The 21,574-nt window shown below is 63.5% G+C and overlaps 4 protein-coding genes across 11 annotated transcripts; 3 read left to right on the top strand and 1 right to left on the bottom strand.

Annotated features, from left to right (window-relative positions):
- Positions 1-37: 37 nt before the first annotated feature.
- Positions 38-9,937, top strand: THOP1 (thimet oligopeptidase 1). Of its 2 annotated transcripts, none has more exons than XM_075037800.1 (13): positions 38-416; positions 998-1,201; positions 2,582-2,730; positions 3,226-3,333; positions 4,077-4,179; positions 4,336-4,496; positions 4,663-4,798; positions 4,901-5,267; positions 5,521-5,722; positions 5,830-6,016; positions 6,512-6,640; positions 6,953-7,089; positions 7,224-9,937. In XM_075037800.1, the coding sequence occupies exons 1-13, from the start codon at positions 53-55 to the stop codon at positions 7,380-7,382; spliced, it is 2,406 nt and encodes an 801-aa protein (XP_074893901.1). In that variant the 5' UTR covers positions 38-52; the 3' UTR covers positions 7,383-9,937. The 2 variants fall into 2 exon arrangements, with proteins under 2 accessions (XP_074893901.1, XP_074893900.1); XM_075037799.1 differs by having other exon boundaries at positions 391-406.
- On the bottom strand, positions 9,880-12,016 carry LOC142035598 (inactive serine/threonine-protein kinase PLK5-like). 2 transcript variants are annotated; one of them, XM_075037805.1, is made up of 8 exons: positions 11,883-12,016; positions 11,372-11,479; positions 11,050-11,166; positions 10,832-10,961; positions 10,671-10,758; positions 10,505-10,600; positions 10,239-10,437; positions 9,883-10,158 (listed from the first exon to the last, which is right to left on the bottom strand). In XM_075037805.1, the coding sequence occupies exons 1-8, from the start codon at positions 11,979-11,981 to the stop codon at positions 9,883-9,885; spliced, it is 1,113 nt and encodes a 370-aa protein (XP_074893906.1). In that variant the 5' UTR covers positions 11,982-12,016. The 2 variants fall into 2 exon arrangements, with proteins under 2 accessions (XP_074893907.1, XP_074893906.1); XM_075037806.1 differs by lacking the exon at positions 10,239-10,437 and having other exon boundaries at positions 9,880-10,158.
- A 528-nt stretch (positions 12,017-12,544) lies between these two features.
- ADAMTSL5 (ADAMTS like 5) lies at positions 12,545-17,847 on the top strand. Of its 2 annotated transcripts, none has more exons than XM_075037792.1 (12): positions 12,545-12,682; positions 13,620-13,689; positions 13,772-13,932; positions 14,373-14,433; positions 14,538-14,646; positions 14,742-14,869; positions 14,959-15,082; positions 15,714-15,797; positions 16,363-16,526; positions 16,610-16,853; positions 17,132-17,203; positions 17,286-17,847. In XM_075037792.1, the coding sequence occupies exons 1-12, from the start codon at positions 12,624-12,626 to the stop codon at positions 17,597-17,599; spliced, it is 1,590 nt and encodes a 529-aa protein (XP_074893893.1). In that variant the 5' UTR covers positions 12,545-12,623; the 3' UTR covers positions 17,600-17,847. The 2 variants fall into 2 exon arrangements, with proteins under 2 accessions (XP_074893893.1, XP_074893894.1); XM_075037793.1 differs by having other exon boundaries at positions 17,118-17,203; positions 17,286-17,534.
- Positions 17,848-17,926: 79 nt separating this feature from the next.
- On the top strand, positions 17,927-21,410 carry LOC142035594 (CTD small phosphatase-like protein 2-B). Of its 5 annotated transcripts, none has more exons than XR_012651920.1 (10): positions 17,927-18,020; positions 19,117-19,210; positions 19,286-19,370; positions 19,445-19,537; positions 19,795-19,857; positions 19,973-20,047; positions 20,136-20,262; positions 20,373-20,468; positions 20,596-20,710; positions 20,859-21,410. XR_012651920.1 is itself a non-coding variant. In XM_075037796.1 (9 exons), the coding sequence occupies exons 2-9, from the start codon at positions 19,122-19,124 to the stop codon at positions 20,598-20,600; spliced, it is 633 nt and encodes a 210-aa protein (XP_074893897.1). In that variant the 5' UTR covers positions 17,927-18,020; positions 19,117-19,121; the 3' UTR covers positions 20,601-21,410. The 5 variants fall into 5 exon arrangements, 2 of the variants coding, with proteins under 2 accessions (XP_074893897.1, XP_074893895.1); XR_012651919.1 differs by having other exon boundaries at positions 19,973-20,052; XR_012651918.1 differs by having other exon boundaries at positions 19,973-20,052; positions 20,814-21,410.
- Positions 21,411-21,574: the final 164 nt, after the last annotated feature.

Genomic DNA, 21,574 nt, shown 5'->3' with positions numbered 1-21,574 from the left:
AGCGCGGCTGTCGCCCCTCCCTAGTTTTTAACCATCGAGAGGCGGCGTTGCCATGGGAACGGGCGGGCGGGAGACCCGGTCCGGGGTGCTGCTCCCGGCGGGGCTCCGCTCCCGTCCCCGGGTCCGTGGGTTCCTCCCGCAGCCGCCGAGGCTGAGGGGCCGGGGCAGGGATGGGGTTTTACCGTGTGCGAGCGGATGGGCCTCTCCCCGCGTCCCGGATGGGGTGAAAGGGAAGGGGAGAGCGGCCCGGTCCTCCACTCTCCCAGAATCCCTCGGCGCGGCCGCTCTCTCTTGCCCGTCTCTATGGCTGGGGCACATGCTCTGTGCGTGGGGCCGGCGCGGTCTTGTCCCGGCCTCGTCAGCAGAGCGGGGACTCCCGGTAACCCCGGCATGGCCCCCCCCACAGGTACCGGGAGGTGGCAGAGGGTTGGGGGGGGGAGCCTGGGGGACAGCGAGGGGGCTGGGGCGGGGTGGGGGCACACGGAGGGGGAGGGAGAAAATGAGGGCAAGGGCGAGGGGCTGGCCTGGAGCGGCTTGGGAAGGGGGAGATGGAGGAGAGAGGGGTGGGGGAAGGAGGAGTGAGCCGGGGGCAGCCCCCCCCGCAAGGGCAGCCGTGGTCTTCTGCTGTCCCCCGCTGTCACCTCTCTGCCCCACAGCTCCTGCCCCGGGTAGGGGACAGCCTTGTTCCCCGGGCTGTGACAGCCGCCCCCTCCTCCCGTGGGCAGAGGCACTTGCCAAGGGAGCGAGCGGGGAGGGAGTCGGGTTTCTGTGAAAGGCTTGTCATGACTGAGAGGGTAAACAGTGCCCGGAAAATAATCCGGCTGCTGATTGCCGCCAGCTCCCTGGTGCCTTGGGAGCCTGGTTGCCTGTCAGCGTGGTTTGTTTGCTGGGCCTCTCCTTTAAGTGCTTTTATCGAGCTTTAGCTATGCAGCTGAATTTTCTTTCCAGGCTCTGTAAGACTGTATCTCACAGAGGGTTTCCTCTCCACGTCCCCCAGGTAACGTTGTGGATAGCCAGTCCCCCAGGCTATTGGCAAATCAGCTAAGATGGGACCTGACTGCCGAACAGATAGAAAACATGGCTGCAGAGCTCACGGAGAGGACCAAGCTTGTGTATGACCGGGTGGGCGCCCAGGAGCAGGGTGAGGTGTCTTATGAAAACACTCTCAAGGCACTGGCAGATGTGGAAGTGGAATATACGGGTACGTACACCGAGAGGGTGTTCTGGCTTTCTGGAGATCAACATGTTGTTACTAAGACTTTTTTGGTGGTTTTTTTCTCTGTACTGTCATCTTTTTTTCTTCCCTTGGCTTCCTCAGCAGTATGTTGGGGTTTTTTTTCCAGTTGATGTTTATACAGCTAGATATAAATACAAAGAATAGATTATATTTGGAACGGAAGAGCGAGTCTAACCCGAGGATGGCGCTTTGGCAGCAGGATGGTCTGCGGGAGGAGTAGCCAGGTTTTCAAGGTTGTCTCCTGCTTTTATGTGTCAAGGTGCATTAGTGGAAACAAATTGTGCATTGGCAGAAGTGGTTTGAATGATCTAAGAAATCTTCAACTCTTTTCTAACTTTTTCCCTAAGTCAGCGGATAGATGTCTCTCCGTGTGCCTTGTTTAAATACTGCTATAACTTTAGGGATTATGTGTAAAGTAATGTGACATGATGGTGTCGTGCTGGCAAATGGTGCAGGCTTCGATATATCTCTGGCTCATTATTTACAGCAGTAGAGTGCCAAAGTCACGCAGCCCCCCTTCTGCCTCACGGCATCTGTTAGCTGTCCTGACGGCCGCTGTTGCGAGGTGTCACGTCTGTATGAAGCAGAAGCCAGCCTGCAAGCTTCTTTCTTCTCTCTGATTTCTTTTTTCTAAAATAAGAGGAAAAGTCCTTACTAAGCAGGGGTAATGTTAACTTCAGCAGAACTGTCAGCACTTTTCCTGGGCAACAGAGAGTAGCTGCCTGCTCACCTTCTGCTGGGTGGAGAGTTCTCATGCCTGGAGGGCAGTGCCTTCCCACTGGAGTTGTATTATTTGAGGTTTTGCAGAGATGGTGGCAGGGAATGTTCTCCCTATTTTCATTTCTAAAACGGAAGTGTGTCCGGACAGAGCGCACCTGGGATGTGGTGACTTCTGAGGAGTGCCTGCAGTAAAGGTGTGCCACTTTTAGCCTGGTCCTCTAAGGAAAGGAGTCACACAACGATGCTGCCCGTGTGTCTGACAGCATAGAATTCCTGTGATTCTTGAAACTGTTGATACCAGCTATAGCTGGGGCAAAGGCGTTGGGATCTCACTTTGCTGAGAACGATGGATTATAGTGGGAAATCAGTGGACAAGTGCTCATCAGCGAGGAACAGGTGAACAGGCACTGTGGGTGACTGAGCGCTGCTCAGAGAGGACAGCTCTGGGTTTGTCTGACAGCAGCAGCTTGCCTTGCTCTTCCTTTGTGTGGGCGGGCAGGTCAGGCTCCAGGGCTGTCAAACTGGCTCCCGATTAACACAGGCTCTCTGTGTACACTCCCACTCACAAGAAGTGCTGGACATGAAGCCATTGCCTTCGCCGTAATCCCTCTTCTGTCTTTCCAGTTCGACGGAACATGCTGGACTTCCCCCAGCATGTCTCTCCATGCAAAGACATCCGTGCGGCGAGCACCGAGGCTGATAAGAAGCTCTCGGAGTTTGATGTGGAGATGAGCATGAGGCAGGATGTGTACCAGAGGATTGTCTGGCTCCAGGTGTGTGCTTGGGAGGATGCTTTGTCAGTGATGCAGCTGAGCAGGGCACTGAAACCTCCTAGAATTACAAATCCTTTTCCTTGTCCCAGAACTTAGAAGTGAATGATATTGAGTCAGGTCTGCAACTGAATCACTGTGTGATCATGGCAGAATGGTCCAGCTGTTAGTGAGAACTGGGGAGTTGGGGGTTTGAGGGCTCTGCCCCCTCCCAGGGCCTCAATTACCCCTTTGGTAAAATGGTGTTAGTAAACCCAGCCTGCCTCACCTGGGGAAGGGGCTGGGTTCTGCCCTGAAAAGTGCTGTAATACAGCATAAAGGTGAGATGTTTAAAGCAATCGGGTAAGAACTAATACACCAAACCAAAGCCTTCTTGTGGGGTGTTTCCATCTACTTCTGGGTCACTGGTATTACAATAACCCACAACTCCTCCCAGGAACCAACTTCCTGCAACACCTGATCCTGCCATTCCCTGTGCTCATGGGTTTTGTTTTACAGGAGAAAGCAGAGAGCGCTTCACTGAAGCCTGAAGCGAAGAGATATCTAGAGAGGCTGATCAAATTAGGTAAAAGAAACGGTCTCCATCTCCCTGAGGAAACGCAGGAGGTGAGATCACAGAGGTTAAAGTAAGCACACGTAGAATAGGCTTTGTGGGAGTAACGGGACAGTGTAGTGTTAGAGCAGAGGACTGAGGCTCGGACTCTTGATTCTTGCCCCCAATTCCTGTGACTTTGGGTGCGCTGGGTGATGTCTCCGTGCCCCTCTTTTTCCTTTCCATTGAAGGGGGTGACATTTACAAAATGGGATCGACACTGGGAGTAGAGGGGCTCCTGAGAAGCTGAAATTCCAGATTGTGCTCTGCAGGTCAGGAGTAGAAGTAGCACCCAGTCCCCACATGTGAAGGGGCAGTTAGGGAAGGTGCCCCCCTAGAGCTGGGGTAGGGGAGAGCGGACTGAGGGGTACTGAGCTGCTCAGGGTCTCCCTCTCATATCCTGGGCGAGTGGCTCAGTGAAGGAGCTGGAAGCTGCGTTAAAAGTAGAAGAGAAGGTGAAATGAAATAAGGGTAGAGGAGGTTGTTGCTTAAACACCTGCAGCTCCTGAGCTGGCAGGAGGTGGCTGGGACCTTGCTGAGGTGGCTGCTTTCCTACCAGGTGTGATCAAAGGGAGCCTGTTCTAGGCTGAGAGCTCAGCGCCTGCATGCAATTAATTCTGCAGCGTTGCGTTTGAATAAAAGCCAAGTGCAGACTGCTGGGCAATTCGGCAGGCAGGCTGCTGGCTGGAGACGGGCAACAGTGCTGTTTGACTTCTCCCTTTGGACTGATTTTTCTCTTTTCATCTGTATTTTAAAGAAAATCAAAGCTATTAAGAAAAAGTTGAGTGTCCTTTGCATAGACTTCAACAAGAACCTCAACGAAGACACCACCTACTTGCCCTTCTCGAAGGAGGAACTAGGTATGGAGCGCTCGGGTGTATTTCTCTGCTGGTGTGGCCCTGAGTGCCTGGATTCCTCTGGCCAGGGTGCAAGACCCTATTCCTGTGCTCAGTCCCAGAGCTGGTATTTCTGGAGAGGCCTGGGCTCTCCATCAGTCCTGTCTGCTCTTTTCTCAGGGGGGCTCCCTGAGGACTTCCTGAACTCCCTGGAGAAGACAGAGGATGGCAAGCTGAAAGTCACCTTGAAATACCCGCACTACTTCCCTCTCCTGAAGAAGTGCTACGTGCCCGAAACGAGGAGGAAGGTGGAGGAAATGTTCAACTCCAGGTGCAAAGAGGTAGGTGGGCTTTGCTGCTTGCCAGCAGGGCCAGACAGGATGCCAGGTCAGGTCCAGACACTGAAGGGGTCTTGTCTGAGATTTGTGTTTCTTTCCACTCTGGGGCTCATCCTTGCTTTCTTGCCTGCTTATCCCACTTCACTCTTTGTCTGACTCTACCTTGCAGGAGAATTGCTTGATCCTCAAGGAGCTGGTGGACTTGCGAGCTCAGAAAGCCAGTCTGCTGGGCTTCAGCACACATGCGGACTTTGTCCTGGAGATGAACATGGCTAAAAGCAGCAAGACAGTGGCTACGTTCCTGGGTGTGGCACTTGGCTGTGGAGGGGCAGAGCAGGGGCATGTGCTGGGCTGGGTGTGCTGCTCTCAGCCCTGGGTACTAACCCTGCCTGCCTTGATTTTCCTAGATGAGCTGGCCCAGAAGCTGAAACCCCTCGGGGAGAAGGAACGGGCTGTGATCCTGGACCTGAAAAAGAAAGAATGCGAGAAGCGTGGCCTGGAGTTTGACAACCGCATCAATGCCTGGGACATGCGCTATTACATGAACCAGGTGGAGGAGACCAAGTACAGCGTGGACCAGAATCTGCTGAAGGAGTACTTCCCCATGCAGGTGGTCACTGCAGGCCTGCTGGCCATTTACCAGGAGCTGCTGGGGCTCACCTTCCATCTGGAAGAGAAGGCTCCGGTCTGGCATGAGGATGTCCAGCTCTACACAGTGAAGGACACCTCCTCCGGGGAGACCATTGGCAAATTCTACCTGGACCTGTACCCGCGGTGAGGCCTTGGGCAAGGCAAAGCGCGGGAAGAGGGCTAGGGCAGCAGGACTAGAGCCTGCCATGCGCCTGGGAAAGAGGAGAGGCCGTCCTGCTCCCAGGCGCGTGGCTGTGCGGAGGGAGTGGTGTGTACTCGGGCAGGACTGTCCCAGAAGCAGGGGGTCACCGGGGGCTTCTGCTCTGAGCAGGACTGCAGTGGCTCGTGGCTGGCTGTGGGGGAGGATCCGTGTAACAGTCTCCTCTTCCTGACCTAGGGAAGGGAAGTACGGACACGCAGCCTGCTTTGGCCTGCAGCCGGGCTGCCTCTTGCCGGACTCCAGCCGGCAGATCTCCGTGGCTGCCATGGTGGCCAATTTCACCAAGCCCACGCCGGATGCACCTTCCCTGCTGCAGCATGATGAAGTGGAGACGTACTTCCATGAATTCGGGCATGTCATGCACCAGCTGTGCTCTCAGGTGAGGCCTCACTGGGCTGGCAAAGGGTTAGTTTGTTAACCTTTTCCCTGTCGTGCTTCCCTGTAGGGTTGAATGACACCCTACTCTGAGCTTGCCGTGTCTCCTAGGCGGAGTTTGCCATGTTCAGTGGGACACACGTGGAGCGGGACTTTGTCGAGGCACCATCACAGATGCTAGAGAACTGGGTGTGGGAGAAGGAGCCGCTGCTGCGCATGTCCAGGCACTACAAAACTGGAAGCCCCATCCCTGATGAGCTGCTGGAGAAGCTCATTAAATCCCGGCAGGCAAACACAGGTGGGTCCCTGCAGAGGGACGTAAGAGGCAGCGAAGAGGGGCAGGACGGGAGCGAGGGCCCGTGTGCTGTCCCCAGCGAGGGCAGAGCCTCGCCGTGGTGTCCCCTGTGTGTGGGGAGGGGAAGGGGACCCTTAGTGACCTGGTGAGGTAGAGGAAGGGCTTTGCCTTGCTCCCTGTGGTGACCGAGGGGATGGGGAAGAAGGAACCACATCTGCCTGCCATTCGTCTGGGAAGAGCGAGGGTGGTGTGACAAGACGTGCAGCAGGCTGGTTGGTGGCACAGTGAGAAGAGGTGCCAGGGGAGGCAGGGATTTATCCGCAGGCAGGGGATGCGGCTTAGGCCTGAGTGGGTGCTGCTCAACTGGACTGGTCTGGGGAAGTGGGTCAGAAATTGGGTGTGGGGAGAACTGTGGGAGCCTGCCCTGCTGCGCCCCGGCCTTGGAGACGCTCCTGCCTGCGGGCGGGAGCTCAGTTTGCCTCCTCCTTCTGGGAACAGGGCTCTTCAACTTGCGTCAGATTGTCCTGGCCAAGGTGGACCAGGCGCTGCACACCCAGACGAAGGCCGACCCCGTGGAGGTGTTTGCCCGGCTGTGTGAAGAGGTGCTGGGCGTGCCTGCTACCCCAGGTACCCAGGGGCTTGGGGGTCCTGCTCTCGCTGTCTCTCTGGACCTGGCCTGCAAGCTTGGCTCAGCAGGTTCTTTTCAGGGCTGGGGCTTCACGCTGGCTCAATGGGGACAGTTTCTGCTGGCTCCAGGAAAAGCAGGGCTGAAACCATACAAAAATAACTGGAAAGTTCTTTCCTGTTTCCCCTGGGATGGTGAACAAGCTGACCCAGTGCCTGCTCTGACACATTTACAGCACGGAGGGGTTTTTCCGTGCTGTGAGCGGTTCCAGCAGCCTTTCCCGTTAACGCCCCTTCCCTTCCTTTGCGGCAAAGGTACAAACATGCCTGCTACGTTTGGCCACTTGGCTGGAGGCTACGATGCCCAGTATTACGGCTACCTCTGGAGCGAAGTGTACTCCATGGATATGTTCCACACACGCTTCAAGCAGGAGGGGATCATGAACTGTAAGGTAGGGAGGACGTCCGGTGCCGCCGGGCTCTCGGCATGTGGCAGGGGCTGCCTCCCCTGCCAGAGGTGGTAGGAGATGGCAGCGTCAGTGGGAAGGTGAGTGTCCTACACATACCCCCGTCTCTCTCCTTGCAGGTGGGCATGGATTACAGGAATTGCATCCTGCATCCTGGCGGTTCCCTGGATGCTTCCGACATGTTGAAGAAGTTCCTGGGCCGCGAGCCCAAGCAGGACGCCTTCCTGGCCAGCAAAGGACTGAAGGTGGAGAACAACTCGCTGCCTTCGGCCTGCTGAGAAACTGCTCCAGCCCATTTTGAGTAAAGCCAGCTCCTTTGTCTACGCACCAGTCCTCTCAGGCCAAGCAATACCCGGTACTTCTGTCACCAAACGCATCCTGGGCCAGCCCCTGCCTGGAGCTGTTCCTCCAGGATCCTGCTCCGAGCTCACCCAGGGCTTTCAGGAGCTGGGTTCAGCCCTGGTCCAGGGCTCTGCGGTGACAGCTCTGCAGAGGGAGTTGAATTGCCTTTGTCACCTCCTCTGAGGGGGTTGGGGCTTTTGGTAGCCCACACAAATTGGCTGAACTTTGAACCTGATTGCTGCACAAGGGTGAGTTTCGGCCTCATTTATAGCTGGGGAGGAGGGTGAGAGGAGTTACCAAACTTGAATCATTGTTTTAAAATCCCTTCTTTTTAAGAAATGAGACTTCCCACTGGGCTTGGCTTGTTTTGTGCCCTGGGGCAGACTTACTGTTCAGAACACGAAACAAGCAGCCTGAGAAGCTTTGTTGGAAGTCGTGCTCTCCCATCTTTGGGCAGCTGGTGGCTGTGGAATAAAGATGGGGAGATCCCAGAGCTTAAAAACCATTGCATTTACTGGAACGTCCTGCCCTGAGCCCCTCAGACGTTCCTGCTGGGGCAGCAGGCCTGGGAGGGGGATAGAAAGGGCTGGTACAGCTCTTCCCAGAACAGGGGATCTGGGGAGCATGCCCAGGGCCCCTGTGCGCTGCCAGACGTCCTCGGGAGGTTGTACCTTCTCCCAGGCTGTATCGGAACTGCTGGGATGCCGTGCCCAGGGCCGTCTTAGGGCAGCCAATGCCTTCGGGGCTCTGGTCATAGCAGCAGAGGGTGTGTTGTTATTGCTGTCACCTCTAAGCCAGGGTGGGACAGGGGAGGGCTGTGGAAAAAAAACCAAAACCCAACAACAAGTGGACAGCTTCAAACAACACGGATACCGGGGATAAAAATATCAAGTGGGCTTTGTGCCAGGCCTTGAGCGGCTGGGCTTTGGGTGCGGCGCCGAGCTGGGGGATGGCAGCCAGCCCTTTGACCAGCCTTGGGAGCAGCCGGGCTGTGCCACCTGCCCCCCCCAGCTGTTCCCCTGTCCCTAAGAACCCTAAAACTGGTGCCCGCATGGCGTGGGTTGGCGTGGCACGGCGTGCCTCCCTCTGCTTGCCTCTGCAGTGCCATTCCTCCCGGTGCCGCCATGCCCGAGCAGGCTGGAGTACAGCTCTGCTGATGCGTGCAGGGCTGTGCGTTGGAGCTGCTGGAGGAGAGCACTGACCCCATGGGCAAAGGCCGATTTCAGGTTTTGCTCACGTAGGAATCACGTGCAGGCTGGGAAAGGTTTTTAGCAGTGAGGGTGTGGGGCAGGTGGAAGGTAGGCTGCTTCCTTGGTAGTGGAGGGGAGCCGAGGACCTCAGAGGGGAGCTGCGAGCTCCCACCAGTGCGAGGGATTTTGTGGTGTCAGGATACTGAAGGCAGATCTCATTTTCTGGTGTCCCAGCCCACCTCCAGCCTCAGGTGCTTTGTGTGACGCCGTTTGATGGCTGCAGGATTGGTCCCTGCAGTTCCTCTGTGGTTTGAGCACACAGAGGGTGCTGTGCTCGCACCCACCGCCCTCGTCAGGGCTACGTGTGGGAGCTGCCGTCCCTCCCCAGGGTCTCGCGCTGTGGCTCCCTCCCCAGCTGGGCTGTTCCCTTTGCTTCTCCTCTTGTCTGGGCTGCATCACCGGAGCGGTTCTGGCTTCCTTCCCCACAGCCGCTGATGAGGGTGTTGGAAGAAAGCTCGCCCCAAGTGCAGACAAAGTCGTTGCCGTCACCTCCCTCCCCCAGACACCCCTGGTGACACGGGAAGACTGGTGACACCCTCCCTTGCTGGTCCCCTCTTGTGCTGACATGTGGACAGGTCTGTAAGCAGCGAAGTGGCTCCTTAGTGTTAGCTGGGGCCACATTGAGCATCTTGTCTTTGTCCCCACCCTCTGTTTTAGGCATAGGCAAGTGTCTGTGTTCCAGGTGCCGGCTGCGCAGGGCCGGGCGCTCTCGAGTTGATGCTGTGGGTGTTTTAAGTGTCATGTTTTACTGAGCTTTCAGCATTTTCTTTCAGACCTCTCCTCTCGAGGGAGAGAACTGAAGCTCAACAGGGAAACCGCGCACTTTCCTCTCTCCTTCCCAGGCCACAAATAACTCTGTTCCTCCCTCCAGTAACCTCTGCTGCTGGCAGTGCGGTGAGAGGTGCTGCCGGAGGCTGTGGCCAGGCAGAGCAGGGGGACCTGATGCCTCTCCAGGCGTTGCTGTTCCCTGTGCATGGGTGATCCCCAGGAGCAGTGCCGGGAACCAGGCTCCTTGGAGCTGCACCTTCTCCCCCCCCAGCTCCTCGTCCCCATCCTGTCCCAGGCTGGTGGGGAAGAGAGGTCCCTTTGGGGTTTGGTTGGTTTTTGGTTTCTTCTGTTAACCTTTTCTAAGGGCGAACTGGTGTGTGTGTGCCGTTCGTAATGGTCATGTCCCATCCTGCTTGTTTCAATGACTGGATTTTAGACAGTTCCTAGCGCTAATAAAGGTTTTCCTAAGCGGATGTTTGCATGGCTCAGGTCCTGCCGAGGAAGCTTCTCCTTTGCAGGGGGAAGATGGCTGTCCTTCGGGATGGCAGAGTGGTGAGTCCCGGTGCTCCTGGCACGGCCACCCCCTCACCAGCGCCGTGGCAGCCCCCCGCAGCAGTCTGCACAGTGGGTCCTGTCCCACGAAGACGGGCACCGAGTGGCAGGCGTGGGGCGGCAGCCTGTCCGGCGTGAAGCCCTGGGGAGCAAGAGGCAATGACACCCCCCTGTACCCCCGCCGTGTCCGTGTGGGCTGTGTCCCCCATGCCGGCCCCGCACCTGGGTGAAGAATCCATGGTCCAGCACGTCCCGCAGGCTGGGCCGTGCCGCGGGCTCAGGGGTCAGCAAGCGGGTGATGAGGGCCCGGGCGCGGGGTGAGAGGTGGGGGGGCAGCGGGTACCGAGCCGCTCGGATGTGCTGGTACAGCTCCTGCCGGTGAGCTGCCTCGAACGGGGGGCTGCCTGTCAGCGCCGTGTACCTGGGGGGTCCGGCTGCTCAGTGGGACTGGGAGCACCCCCCCACCCACCCTCCAGGTCCCTGCTTACATGGCGCAGCCCAGAGCCCAGACGTCCGAGGGCACCCCGTGTCCCTTGCGGTCCAAAACCTCTGGGGCCAGGTAGCCGGGTGTTCCACAGAGCGCCCTGGGGAGACGGGCACGGTGACCCCCAGCCCAGCGGCAGCCCCCTGCCGCAGCACCGCAGCCCCGCTCACCCCCAGCGCCGGCCAGCTGGTGCCTCCCGCTGTGCCAGCCCCAGATCCCCGATCTTCACCTGCATCTGCTCAGTCACCAAGAAGTTGCCTGCGGAGAGAGATGAGACCGAGCGGGACCGGTGCGGTTCACCCTCCCGCTGCCCCGGCTTTGCCCCACGCACTCAGCTTGAGGTCCCGGTGGACGATGCCCTGTCCGTGGAGGTATCTCAGCCCCGAGATGATCTGCCGCAGGTAGTACCGCACCTCCGGCTCCGTCAGCCTCCCCCGGGCCCGCAGGATGTCGGCGAGGGACTGGGGACGGAGCGAGGTGCCAGCTCGGGGGGCCTGGCAAAGCCCTGGCATGGGGATGCTCCGTTTTGGGGTGCCAGTGCTCGCTCACCCGCCGGCTGCAGTACTCCAGCAGCAGGTAAACGTGGCTGCTGTCGGCGAAGTGCCCGTGCAGGCGGACGATGTGCCGGTGGCGCAGGCGGCTGTGCAGCTCCTGCTCCCGCTCCACCTGCATCGGCACAACCCCGGCAGCCCCCCCCCAGGGAACCCTCTGGATCTGGGGACCCATGGCATGCACCCTTGGGGAGACGGGGATGGGAACCCATCCAGCGACCCGGGAAGGAGGGAGAAGGGGCAAGGGCAGAGCTCTGGGGGGTCTCCGTGGGTATCACCCCCACCTCCCTGGGGACTTTCTGTGTGTCCCCCGGACTCACCCTCTCCCCGATGCCCACCATGGCGAGCCGGACTCGTGGGATGACCTTTGCAGCGTAGACCCTGCCGCTGGCCACCTCTGTCAGCTGGTAGCAGCGCCCGAAGGTGCCCTGTGAAGATGATCCCGCAGGAGTGAGCAGCCCCCGGCACCCCAGGGCCAAGCCGAGGGGTGAGAGGCTGCGGCAGAAGGGGGTCCCGGGTGTGGGGGTGCCCGGCTACGTGCCCTTCACCGAGGGCCAAGGAGCCCAGGGGACGTGGCTGGCACTGGCCCCAGGCACCTGCTCCACTCTGGCTTGATCCCAGCATCTCCCCGTTGCCTCAGTTTCCCCTTCCCCAGAGGGGACGTGGTGGGTCCCCCTCAGGATGGGACACCTCGGGGACCCCCTGCAGCCCCGTGGGGTGCGAGCGTGTGACACCACCAGGGTGCCCAGCGGGGAGGGGGTGCTGGCTGGTGTGAGGGGCTGTCTGGGGGTGCAGGGCTGGGGCCGGTGTGGGGGTGATGGGGGGGTTTACCTCTCCCAGGAGCCGTCCCCGCTTGTAGAGCATCCCGCTGCCCGCATCCTCGATGAACCATCTGGGGAGCTCATCCCCTGCGCACCCCCGGGCCACCATCCTGCCCGCTCTGCTGTGCCCCGCGGTGGGGACACCCCAAGGGACACCCGCACCCCAGCACCGTAACTCCTTCAGCTCCGGGTTGGGGGTGCCCGGCGGGGGGAGGGCCCTGGGTGCTGAGTACGAGGAGGAGGCACCCAGCACCCTTGCCTCTACCAGCCCCTGACACCCCAAGCCCCCCCCCCCAGCAGCAGATCTCGCTGCATCTACCGATCGCTAAGCAGGGACCCCCAGTGGGATGAAGCCCCCCCCGCCCCAGCATCCCGGGGAGGGTCCTGGATCAGGATGAGACCGACTGGGGGGGGGAGTCCCATCTACACCTTTCCCCTCTGCAACTAGGGCTGGTGGGGTCCCCGGGGGCGGGGGGGGGGCGCAGATGCGCCCCCCCCCCCGCCCCCGGGGACCCCACCAGCCCCCCTCGCCCGCCGGAGCTCCGGGCCCCGAAGGGTTAACGGGCGGCCGGGGAGGGCTGGGCGCACCTTTGGGGCTGGATATTAATAACGCAGCGGGGAGGGACGGGAGGCGAGCCCGGGGGGGGGAAGCCTCGCCCCCCCCCCCCCCCCCCCGGAGCTGCGCAAGCGATGCCCGATCGTCCCGGGTCCCCGGGATTTTGCCGCCGGGACGCCCCGGACGAGGGGCGGCATGGCCGGGTGGGGGTGTCGGGGAGTCCCGGTTCCCAGCGGGGGACCCCACGGTGCCGGGTAAGGTCCTGATTTCTGCTTAACCCCCTCGCGGACCCCCGAAGCAACCCCCCCTCCCCGTCTTTCCCCGGGTCAGCTCGGCTCCTGTGGGGGAAACTGAGGCACAGCCGTGTCCCCCGGCTGCCAGCGGGGTCTGGGCATCACCGGACCCTCGCTGGGCTCCGGACCGCCCCCCCCCCCCAAAAGCAAAGGCACTGCCACCCCCCGCCCCCATCCCCTGCCCCGCTGGGGGGACCCAGGCATTCGCGGTGCCCACTCGAGACCCCTGGGTCCCCGTGGGAGCTGCGCGGCACGAGGAAACCGGCTCGGCCGGGGGATTCCCCAACACGGGGCTGGGACCCCAGCACCCCCCCGGCACCCCCATTCACCCCCCTGCACCCCCGGGCTGGGCAGGTTGGGGTGCTCCAGGGTCAGGCACTTTGGGACCGGGGGGGTCCCCCCGCTACCCCCCACCCCGCTCACCCCCATGGCGGGGCCGGATCCGGATCAGGGAGCGACACGGAGTCCCGGCCCCGCCGCGCAGGTCTGGTCCTGTCCCGGCAGGCAGCGAGCCCAGCCCGGCTCCCCGCCGCAGGGCCGTGGGTGCGGCGGCGGTGTCGTCTCCCGTGCCCGCCGCCGCGTGGGGCACATGTGCGGGACGCGGCGTCGCCTGCTCGGCTGCGCCCACCCGCCTGGCCTTGCTCGGGGTCCGAGACTCCGGTGTGGCCGCGTGGCACCAGACCCCCGCGCCCCCGGCTGGTGCCGCCGGTGGTGGGGACCCTCCGCGCTGTGTCTCGTCTTGCCTCCGTCTCGCTTCCGTCCCCCTCGCTGGGGTCCCCCTGGGGGACACGGCGGTGGCCCTCCCGCCTCGGCAGCGCCGATGCCGGGATGTGGGACACCCCGCTGCCGGCCGCCCCGGTCCCTGGGGACGGTGGGGCTCAGCACTCTGCTCCCGCAGGTGCCGGCAACCCTGGTGGCTGCTGCTCCTGGCCTGGCTTAGCCTGGGCTGCGCCGGCGGCACAGCGCAGGTGAGGGGTTCGGGGTGCGCGGCGGGACCCCCAGGCCGCTCGAGCCCAGCCCCGGCGCTGACCGTCACCTTCCTCCACGCAGGGCCCAGCCCTGGGGGCACCGGCGCGGGTCCCCGAGCCCCCAGCCCCTGCTCGGCCCCGCCGGCAGCCGGCCCGGGGCACCTGGGGGTCCTGGGGACCCTGGAGCTCCTGCTCCAGCTCCTGTGGGGACGGCGTCGCCCTCCGCACCCGGAGGTGCCTGCGGTGAGTGGGGGACGGGGCAGCATGACCCCCCCGGGGTGTCCCCACTCCTCCACACCCCCCGCAGCACCCCACACCCCATGACACAGCTCTGTCGCTGACTCCTCACTGTCCCTGCGAGCCCTCGGCACCGCGCGACGCCCTGGCTAAATTTCAGCCTGATTTTGGAGGGGAAGGAATTGGGGAGGGCGGGGGGGGAGCCGGACCCTGCCACGTCCATCCTGGCTGCAGCTCCAGCAGGATGTGGCCCCACGTGGGACATCGTGGTCCCCGCTCCCGCTGCCTCGTGGGGATGCGTCACTTCCCACCCGGCTGCAGCTCGGTGGCTCGGCGGCATCCTGGCCCCGGAGATGGGGAATGTCCCCGTGGGGGACGCAGGGTGCAGGCAGGGCCGCTCGGGGAGGCCGTGCCCCGTCCCCGCCGCGCTGACGCTGTGGCCGTAGGTCCACCGAGGAGGAGCCGTGCACGGGTGACCCGCGGCAGTACCGGCTCTGCCAGCTCCAGGTGAGCGCGCGAGGGTCGTGGCACGGCATAGCCGGCCCCGGTCCCGGCCCCGCAGGGCTCCGTCCTCCCCATCCCGCAGGGGCTCTATCCTGCCGCTCCCGCAGGGCTGCCCCGGCGGCTCGGTGCCCTTCCGTGCCATGCAGTGCTCCCTCTACGACAACAAGCCCGTCCTGGGCACGCAAGCCCGGTACCGCTGGGTGCCCTTCCATGGAGGTGAGTCCTGGGGCGGCGGGCGGCATCACCGGGTTGACCGGGGGCCATGGCTGCCACCGGCGTCACCCCTTTCCCTTTCCGCCTGGCTCCGGCAGCCCCCAACGTCTGTGACCTCAACTGCCTGGCCATGGGGCACAACTTCTACTACACCTTCGGCCGGGTGTTGGACGGCACCCGCTGCAGCCCCGGCTCCCCGGACCTCTGCGTTGGCGGGCGCTGCCTGGTGGGTGTGCGTAGGGCCGGGATCCCCGGGACCCCCGGGACCTCCAGCCCTGACCCCCCACCCTGAGGCCGTGTCTCGGCTCCCCGCAGAGCGTGGGCTGCGACGGGATCCTGGGCTCGGGCACGCAGCCCGACGCCTGCGGCCAATGCGGCGGCGGCCACGACACGTGTCTCTTCGTGCACCGGCTCTTCCAGGGCACGGACCCCTCCTCCGGTGAATGAACCATTGCCCCGGCCCCCTCCATGGGTGAATGCTTTGGCTCTTGGCTCCCCTGTCCTCCCGTCCCGCGTCTGTGTTCCCAAGGTGTCGCCTGGGTCCCCCGTCCCCTCGTCCCCTCTCCCTCATTGCCATTGGGGCATCGTCCCTGATCCCTTCCTGTCCCCAACACTTAGGGACAGGGACAGCGGGCTTGGAGGAGACCCCTCACCGGGGTGATTTTGTCTCGTTGCAGAGGGTATCGCTCCTCCAGAGGGTGGGTGGGGGATCTCTGGTGCACAATCCAGGGTCCCCAGGGCTGTTCAGGGGTCCCTGCGGGCACCCAGGGTCCGTGCGTCCGTATCCAGTGTCCATGGGGTGTCTGGCCAGGCTGTAGGGACGATGATGCCCGTGAGGGCAGACAGCCCTGGATGGCACCCCAGGGCCATCATCGGGTGCCCCAGAGGTCCCAGCATGTTGGACCAGGCTGGGTTCATGTCGCTGGATCCTGGGCTGGGGCTGGGGCTGCCCCAGACCCAGAGCTCCTCTGTGCCCGGTCCCCTCCCGCCCCAGCCCTGTCCCCCCCTGTCCACGGGCTGTCCCCTCGGGCTGTGCCCTGGCTCTGCCCTGACTGTGCCCTCCCTGCCAGGTTATTTTGGGTACATGAATGTGACCAAGATCCCAGCTGGGGCCACCCATATCAAGGTGACGGACAAGAGCCGCAACTACCTCGGTAGGATGTGTCCTGTCTCCGTCCCAGTCCATCCCAGTTGGTCCTGGTTGGTGCCACCCATGGGTGCAGGCAGGGCAGGGGGTGGCTGTGCCGTGCCGTGCTGTGCCGGTTCCCCCCCTCAGATGCTGTTTTGAGCATCACGGGTTCAGTGAACTTGCCGGTGCTTGGGGCAATTTTCCAGAGGCTGCGGCCGTGGGTTTTGGGAAGGGCTGAGCTGGAGCGGGGCCAGGCCAGCCAGCGCAGGACCAGGACCAGGACCCCTGTCCCCAGACCCCCCAGTCCTCCTCCCAATCCAGTCGGGGCCCCGTTCCCTGCCAGCGCCAGGGCTTGGGGGGGGGTTTTGCACACCAGGGTTTGGCTCCGGCTTGGGACTGAAGCCAAGTTCTTACAAGAAAGCAGATTTCTCCCGAGCCCCGACCGCAGCTCTCCCAGCCCACGCTGCCCTCCCTGCTTGGGGAGAGGCCTCCGGTGGGGACCCAGGCATCTGGGCTGCCCCCAGCCCAGCCCAGCACAGGGGTCCCGGGGACCGTGCAGTGCTCGGCCCCGGACGTGCCCCTTCCCGCAGCCCTGATGACAAGCGATGGGCGCTACGTGCTCAACGGGGACTGGTCCATTGCCTGGCCGGGACCATACGAGGTGGCCGGCACCCAGCTGCACTACGCCCGGGACCCTGATGGCACCGAGACCCTGGAGGCGCCCGGGCCCACCGACAAGGATCTGCACGTGATGGTGAGGGCAGGGGTGGTACGGGGATGGGGGCGACTGGCCCCCGGCCCCCATCGCTCCTCTTAGCTCTGCCCCTGCCCAAGCAGGTCCTGCTGCAGGAGCCCAACCCTGGCATCGAGTACGAGTTCTGGCTGCCCCGCGGGCACCCCCAGCCTGGCCGTGTCGACACCAGCCCCCTGCGGCAGCCCCAGCCCCGGGGGGCCGGCAGCCCCCCGCCCCCGGAGTCCCCGGTCACCCCGGCCCCGGCGCCACCGACCAAGCCCAGGGGCTCTGCCACGGAGCCACCACCGAGAAGCCCCCCTGGCTGGAGCGTGGCCAGGGCTGCCGCAGGTGCCTGCTCCCCCGTGGGGGTCCCAACAGCCCCCCCGTAACCCTGGGGTCTCTGCTGTGGGGAGGGTCCTGGAGACCCCCAGGGGTTCTCCATGAGATGGGGACCCTAAAAAGGGGCCCCCTGACTAAACCCTCCCCGGGACCCTCGGAAGCCCGGCGTGTCCCCTCTCTCCTTATGGGGTATAGACCCCCATTCCCCCTCCTGCTGCTGCAGGAGGGGGTTTTGGGGGTGCAGTGTCCCCTCTCCCCCCTAAACTGCTACAGCTTTGCCCCGGCAGAGCGATGCGGGAGGTGCCGCCCACCCAAGGGACGTTCCCAGCGCATCTGGCACTTCTGCCAGAGTGACTTCGGTGAGCGCCGGGGACGGGAAGGGGCTCGGGGGTGATGCCGGGGAAAGTGCCCAGCTCAGGGTGCCCCACACTCGCCCCTCAGTCTTCCAGGGCCGGATCCTGGCGCAGCGCTTAGTGGGGCAAGAGACGCGCTACGAGGTGGAGGTGAAAACGCCGTATCGGCACCGCTTCCCGCTGGTGTCCCGGGAATACGTGTGGGTCCCCAACATCTGCGGTTGCCCCCGGCTCCAGGAGGGCGGCGAGTACCTGCTCATGGCACGGCGGCACGTCAACTACGAGCGCACGCTCAACCGCATCCTGCTGCAGGACAACGGCTATGCCCGGCCGTGGACGCCCCGTGAGGACCGGCTGGTGCGGGAGGCAGCCCAGCACTGTCCCCAGCCCCGGCCGCCCTGAACCCCCTCCCTGGGCTCCATCGCCAGGGGAGGGGGCAGCCGGCGGGACCCCGAGGGCAAACCCAGGGGCTGGCAACGCTCCTGCCGTGCACCGAACCCTTTCCGTGGCTGCGGAGGGGCCAGGGCCCCCCCGTCCTGCCCTCTGCCCTGTGCCGGGCATCTCACCGTCCTTGGGGCCGACTTGGCTGCGGAGGGGTGGAGGATGGTGGTAATTTATTTTTTTGCAGAAAATAAACCTGTATATCATCACCTCGTTCGCCGTGTGCGCCTTCCTGGCTGGAACCGGCCCAGGGTGTCCCATGCCCTCCCCACCGCAGGGGGTCCCCTCCCTCGTCCCCATGTTGAGCCCCCAGAGAAATGCTCCCGCCCAGCAGCGTGTCCCTGTCCCTGAGATGGACGCCGGCCAGGTTCTGCTTTTCGAGGTCAGGGACCTGCTGCTTATCTCTTTTCCGGCAGAGGCGAGCGGGTCCCTCCCTGTGCCGGAGCCCCCTCGCCCGTAACCCAACCCGCGGGCTGGCGGGCACAACCGCGGGGCCTGTAGGGGGACAGGATGAGTCCGGGGGTGCATCTCCCACTTGGTGCTCCAGGGGTGGTCTCGCACCCATCCGGGGGTGGGTTTGGAGCGGGTGCTTGGGGAAGGGCTGAGCTCTCCCAGCTCGTGTCGCTGGTGACTGTACCCAAACTGGGCACGGGGCTGGGGCCACAGCTGGGGGGGGGTACCTGGGGTGGGTGCCCTGAGTGGCAGCTGCCAGCCCAGGAGGTTCTTTAGCACACCGCGTAATTAATCACCAGGAGCCAGAGATGAGCCCTGGGGGCAGGTGGGGCTCTGTGCTGGGCTCCCCAGCTGGTCCCAGTAAAGCCCGGCTGATGCCAGGTGCTCTGGAACGCAGGCAGAAGCACCTTGGGGTGATTAGGACTGGAAAAAAAAAAAAAGTGCCTCCACCCTATAAAAGTGCCCCCTTCCACCCCCATGGCTGGTTTGGGTTGCTGAGGGGGTTTTGTCTCTGGGCAGGGGTGGGTGTGCTGGCTGCTCTGCCCTTGGGGGGACGACCCGGGAGCGATGCCTGGCAGCCCCAGGGCTGCTGCTCTGTGCTGTCATCTTTGGGCATCCTGTGCTTGGGGTGTCCCTGTCCGGCTGTCCCAGCCATGGCAGGGTTGGGGACGGTCACCCCACGTGCAAAGAGATCCCGCAGAGAGAGCAGCGGGGACCTGGGGCTCTCGGCCACCAAGGCTGGGGCTCGCCGGCGGGCTAAGAGCCGGCAGAGAGAAGGGGACCGGGATGATCGTTGCCCGCTGTGGGGCTGGGACTCCTGGGAGCGTGTCCCGTGTCCCCCCTTGGAGTCCGTGGCCCCCAGGAAGGGCCGGCTGGCAAAGCTGCGTCTCAAGGGGGAGCATCGCAGGCTGGCGTCTGCTCCCCCCTGCCCCGGGGAAAGGGGTGAGTGTGTCTGTGTCTGCCCCCACAAGGCAATCCCTGCCTGGGGAAGTGGGGGTCACCCCAGGACCCTTCTGTCCCCACAGAACCTATGAGCCCTTCACCACAGCCCCGCTATAAGGGTGCCTACTTCTCGGGGCTCCCTGCAGATGAGTGCCAGGACCCTGCTGCCCCCAGCCTGTGAGTACGCGGGAGGGGGTCCCCGCAGCCCCCCAGTCCTGCAGCACTGCTGACCCTCTGCCTTCCTCCGGCCAGCCTGGTCCCTGCAGTCCCAGCGCCTGGCAGGGATGGTCCCCGAAAGACCCGCAGCACGCCGGAGCGCACCCTCGTCCTGGAGCTGGTGAGCTTGGGGGGGGCTGGGGGGAACGACTGCAGCCCTGGGGCTGGGGTCTGACTCTGTTCCCCGCTCTGCAGGAGGGGACTCTGGTCTGCTCCTCCATGCTTGCTGGCTGGCGGCAGGGTGCCGTGGCCACCTTCACCACAGTCTTCCAGGGAGACTCCTACAAGGTGGGTGTTCACGTGCTGGGGTTGGGACAGCGGGGTGCTGGGTCCCTGGTTGGGGTGGGGGGGGCACAGAGGGCTGTGACGAGCCACATTGTCCATGTGGGCTCTGTGCCCGTGTCCTCCCCTGACAGCCAGAGGGGAAGGAGACCCCAGGGGAGAGGGTGGCTGAGGGGCCCCTTGGATCCTGCTTGGGGTGCTGGTCCCACCTGGGTGCCAGGACTTGGGTGCTGGGGCTGCCTGGCGATGCTATTCCCTTCCAGGTCCATGTGAAGCTGCGTCCCCATGTGGAGCAGTTCCTGGAGAGCCTTTCCAAGACCTACGAGGTACCTGGAGCCCCCACATTCCCCTGGGGTCTTGCGGGAAGCCGGTGGGGTGCCTCTGCATCGGGGAGGGAGGGACTCGGGCAGCCTGTGCAGGGACCTTTGCCTGCTCCCCCAGATCTTCATCTTCACAACCGCAAAGCGGGACTATGCCGAGAAGGTCCTGGATGTGCTGGACCCCAAGAAGAAGCTGGTCAGGTGATGATGGCCTTGGTGAAACCCCGCTGGGGACCTCCCATGTGGCAGGGACTGGTCCCCACGGGCTCTGCCTCCCCTTCCAGGCGCTGCCTCTCCCAGCCGGACTGCCTCTGCGCCCGGGGCTCCTACTGGAAGGACCTGACCCGCCTGGGCAGGGACCTGGCCAAGACGGTGGCCCTGGACCACGCCATCCAGGGCTTCCCCACCCAGGTACTGGCAGTGATGGATTTGGGGAGGGGGTTTTGTGTCCACCGGCTCGCTGGGACCACCACGGCTATGATGGCTCCTCCGTGGCCAGCGTTCACCCTCTCTCTCCCCAGGCTGCCAACTGGATCCCAGTGCAGAGGTGGTGGGGGGACCCGCGGGACGAAGAACTGCTGCGCCTCACCCCGCTGCTGGGACAGCTCGGCCGGGCGGTGAGGACCGAGGGGGGGAGCTGGAGAGGGGACGGGCACCCTGGGCTCCTGGGGCAGGGCAGTGTGAGCTGCCCTGGACCCCCTCTCTGGGCACAGCCCTCCCCTATCCCCATCTCTCCCCGTGCAGGATGATGTGCGCGCCGAGATCCAGCGTCGGTTCCCGCACCGCGGGCTGCCCGCTGAGGACTAGGGGCAGCCCAGACGGAGGGGAGCGGGACGGAGAAGACCCCTCGGAGGGGCTGGTGAGGCTCGTGCTGCCACGGGGAAGCCGCAGTCCAGTGCATCCAGGCTCTTAACTCATCCCTTGGCGCTGGGCTGGTGTTTTGGCAAAGCCGTTGCCCCCAGGCCCCTCCCTTGGTGTTTGCAGCCGTGCTCCGCTCGCGTTCCCAGGCAGGCTGCGAGGCACGGATCCCAGCGCCTTTTGAGGAAAAGCTCCATCCCAGCTCCCTCCTGTCTGCGCTCTGTAAGGTCCGGCCAAGGGCTTTTTTGTGGGTGATTTTACACTTGGACAAAGGTCTCGCTCTCTTCTCTAACTCCCAAGCACGCCTCAGCTGTGCAAACGCACTCGGGGATGGCACGGCCGGCGGGGGGGGGAACAAACCACCCCCACCCTGCCGTGCCACGGCCGTGTCCCGGGGCAGCCGTGGTCCTGCGGTCGGGAGGCTGATCCCGGCGTGGTGCCGATGCCCCTGGGAGGGCCCCAGTTGGCAGCTCTCCCCGTGCCCGTCCCAGCCCTGCCTGGTGCCGCGTTGCGTGCCGGGGTGCAGCTGCTGCTGCGCCGCTGCCAGCCATTTGCCTCTGCTCGCTGCCGGGGTGGGGTGGGGGGGGGAAGAGCAGGGCGGCCGTGGGGTGCGGCAACCCTGGGACCCCTTTTTTTAAGAATTAAAGGCTGCTGGTAAACAAGAACCAGGGACTGCGGCATGCTCTGTACTGCGTGGTATGGGTCCGGGCTGTTCTCCCCAAGCAGCGGTTTGGAGCCCGGCTGCCTCCGCTCTGCCGAAAGCTGCGTGGTCTCGTGGCTGAGCTTGTGCCGGAGGAGCTGGCTGCGGTCTCTTGGGTGCAGCTGTTTGGAGAGAAGTCACATCTCCACGCGTGGGAAAGGGCGC

This window comes from Buteo buteo, chromosome 10 (genome assembly GCF_964188355.1).
Source record: "Buteo buteo chromosome 10, bButBut1.hap1.1, whole genome shotgun sequence".
Classification (NCBI taxonomy): Eukaryota; Metazoa; Chordata; class Aves; order Accipitriformes; family Accipitridae; genus Buteo; species Buteo buteo.
The sequence above is the reverse complement of the archived record's forward strand: the minus strand, read 5'-3'. Positions and strand labels throughout refer to the sequence as shown.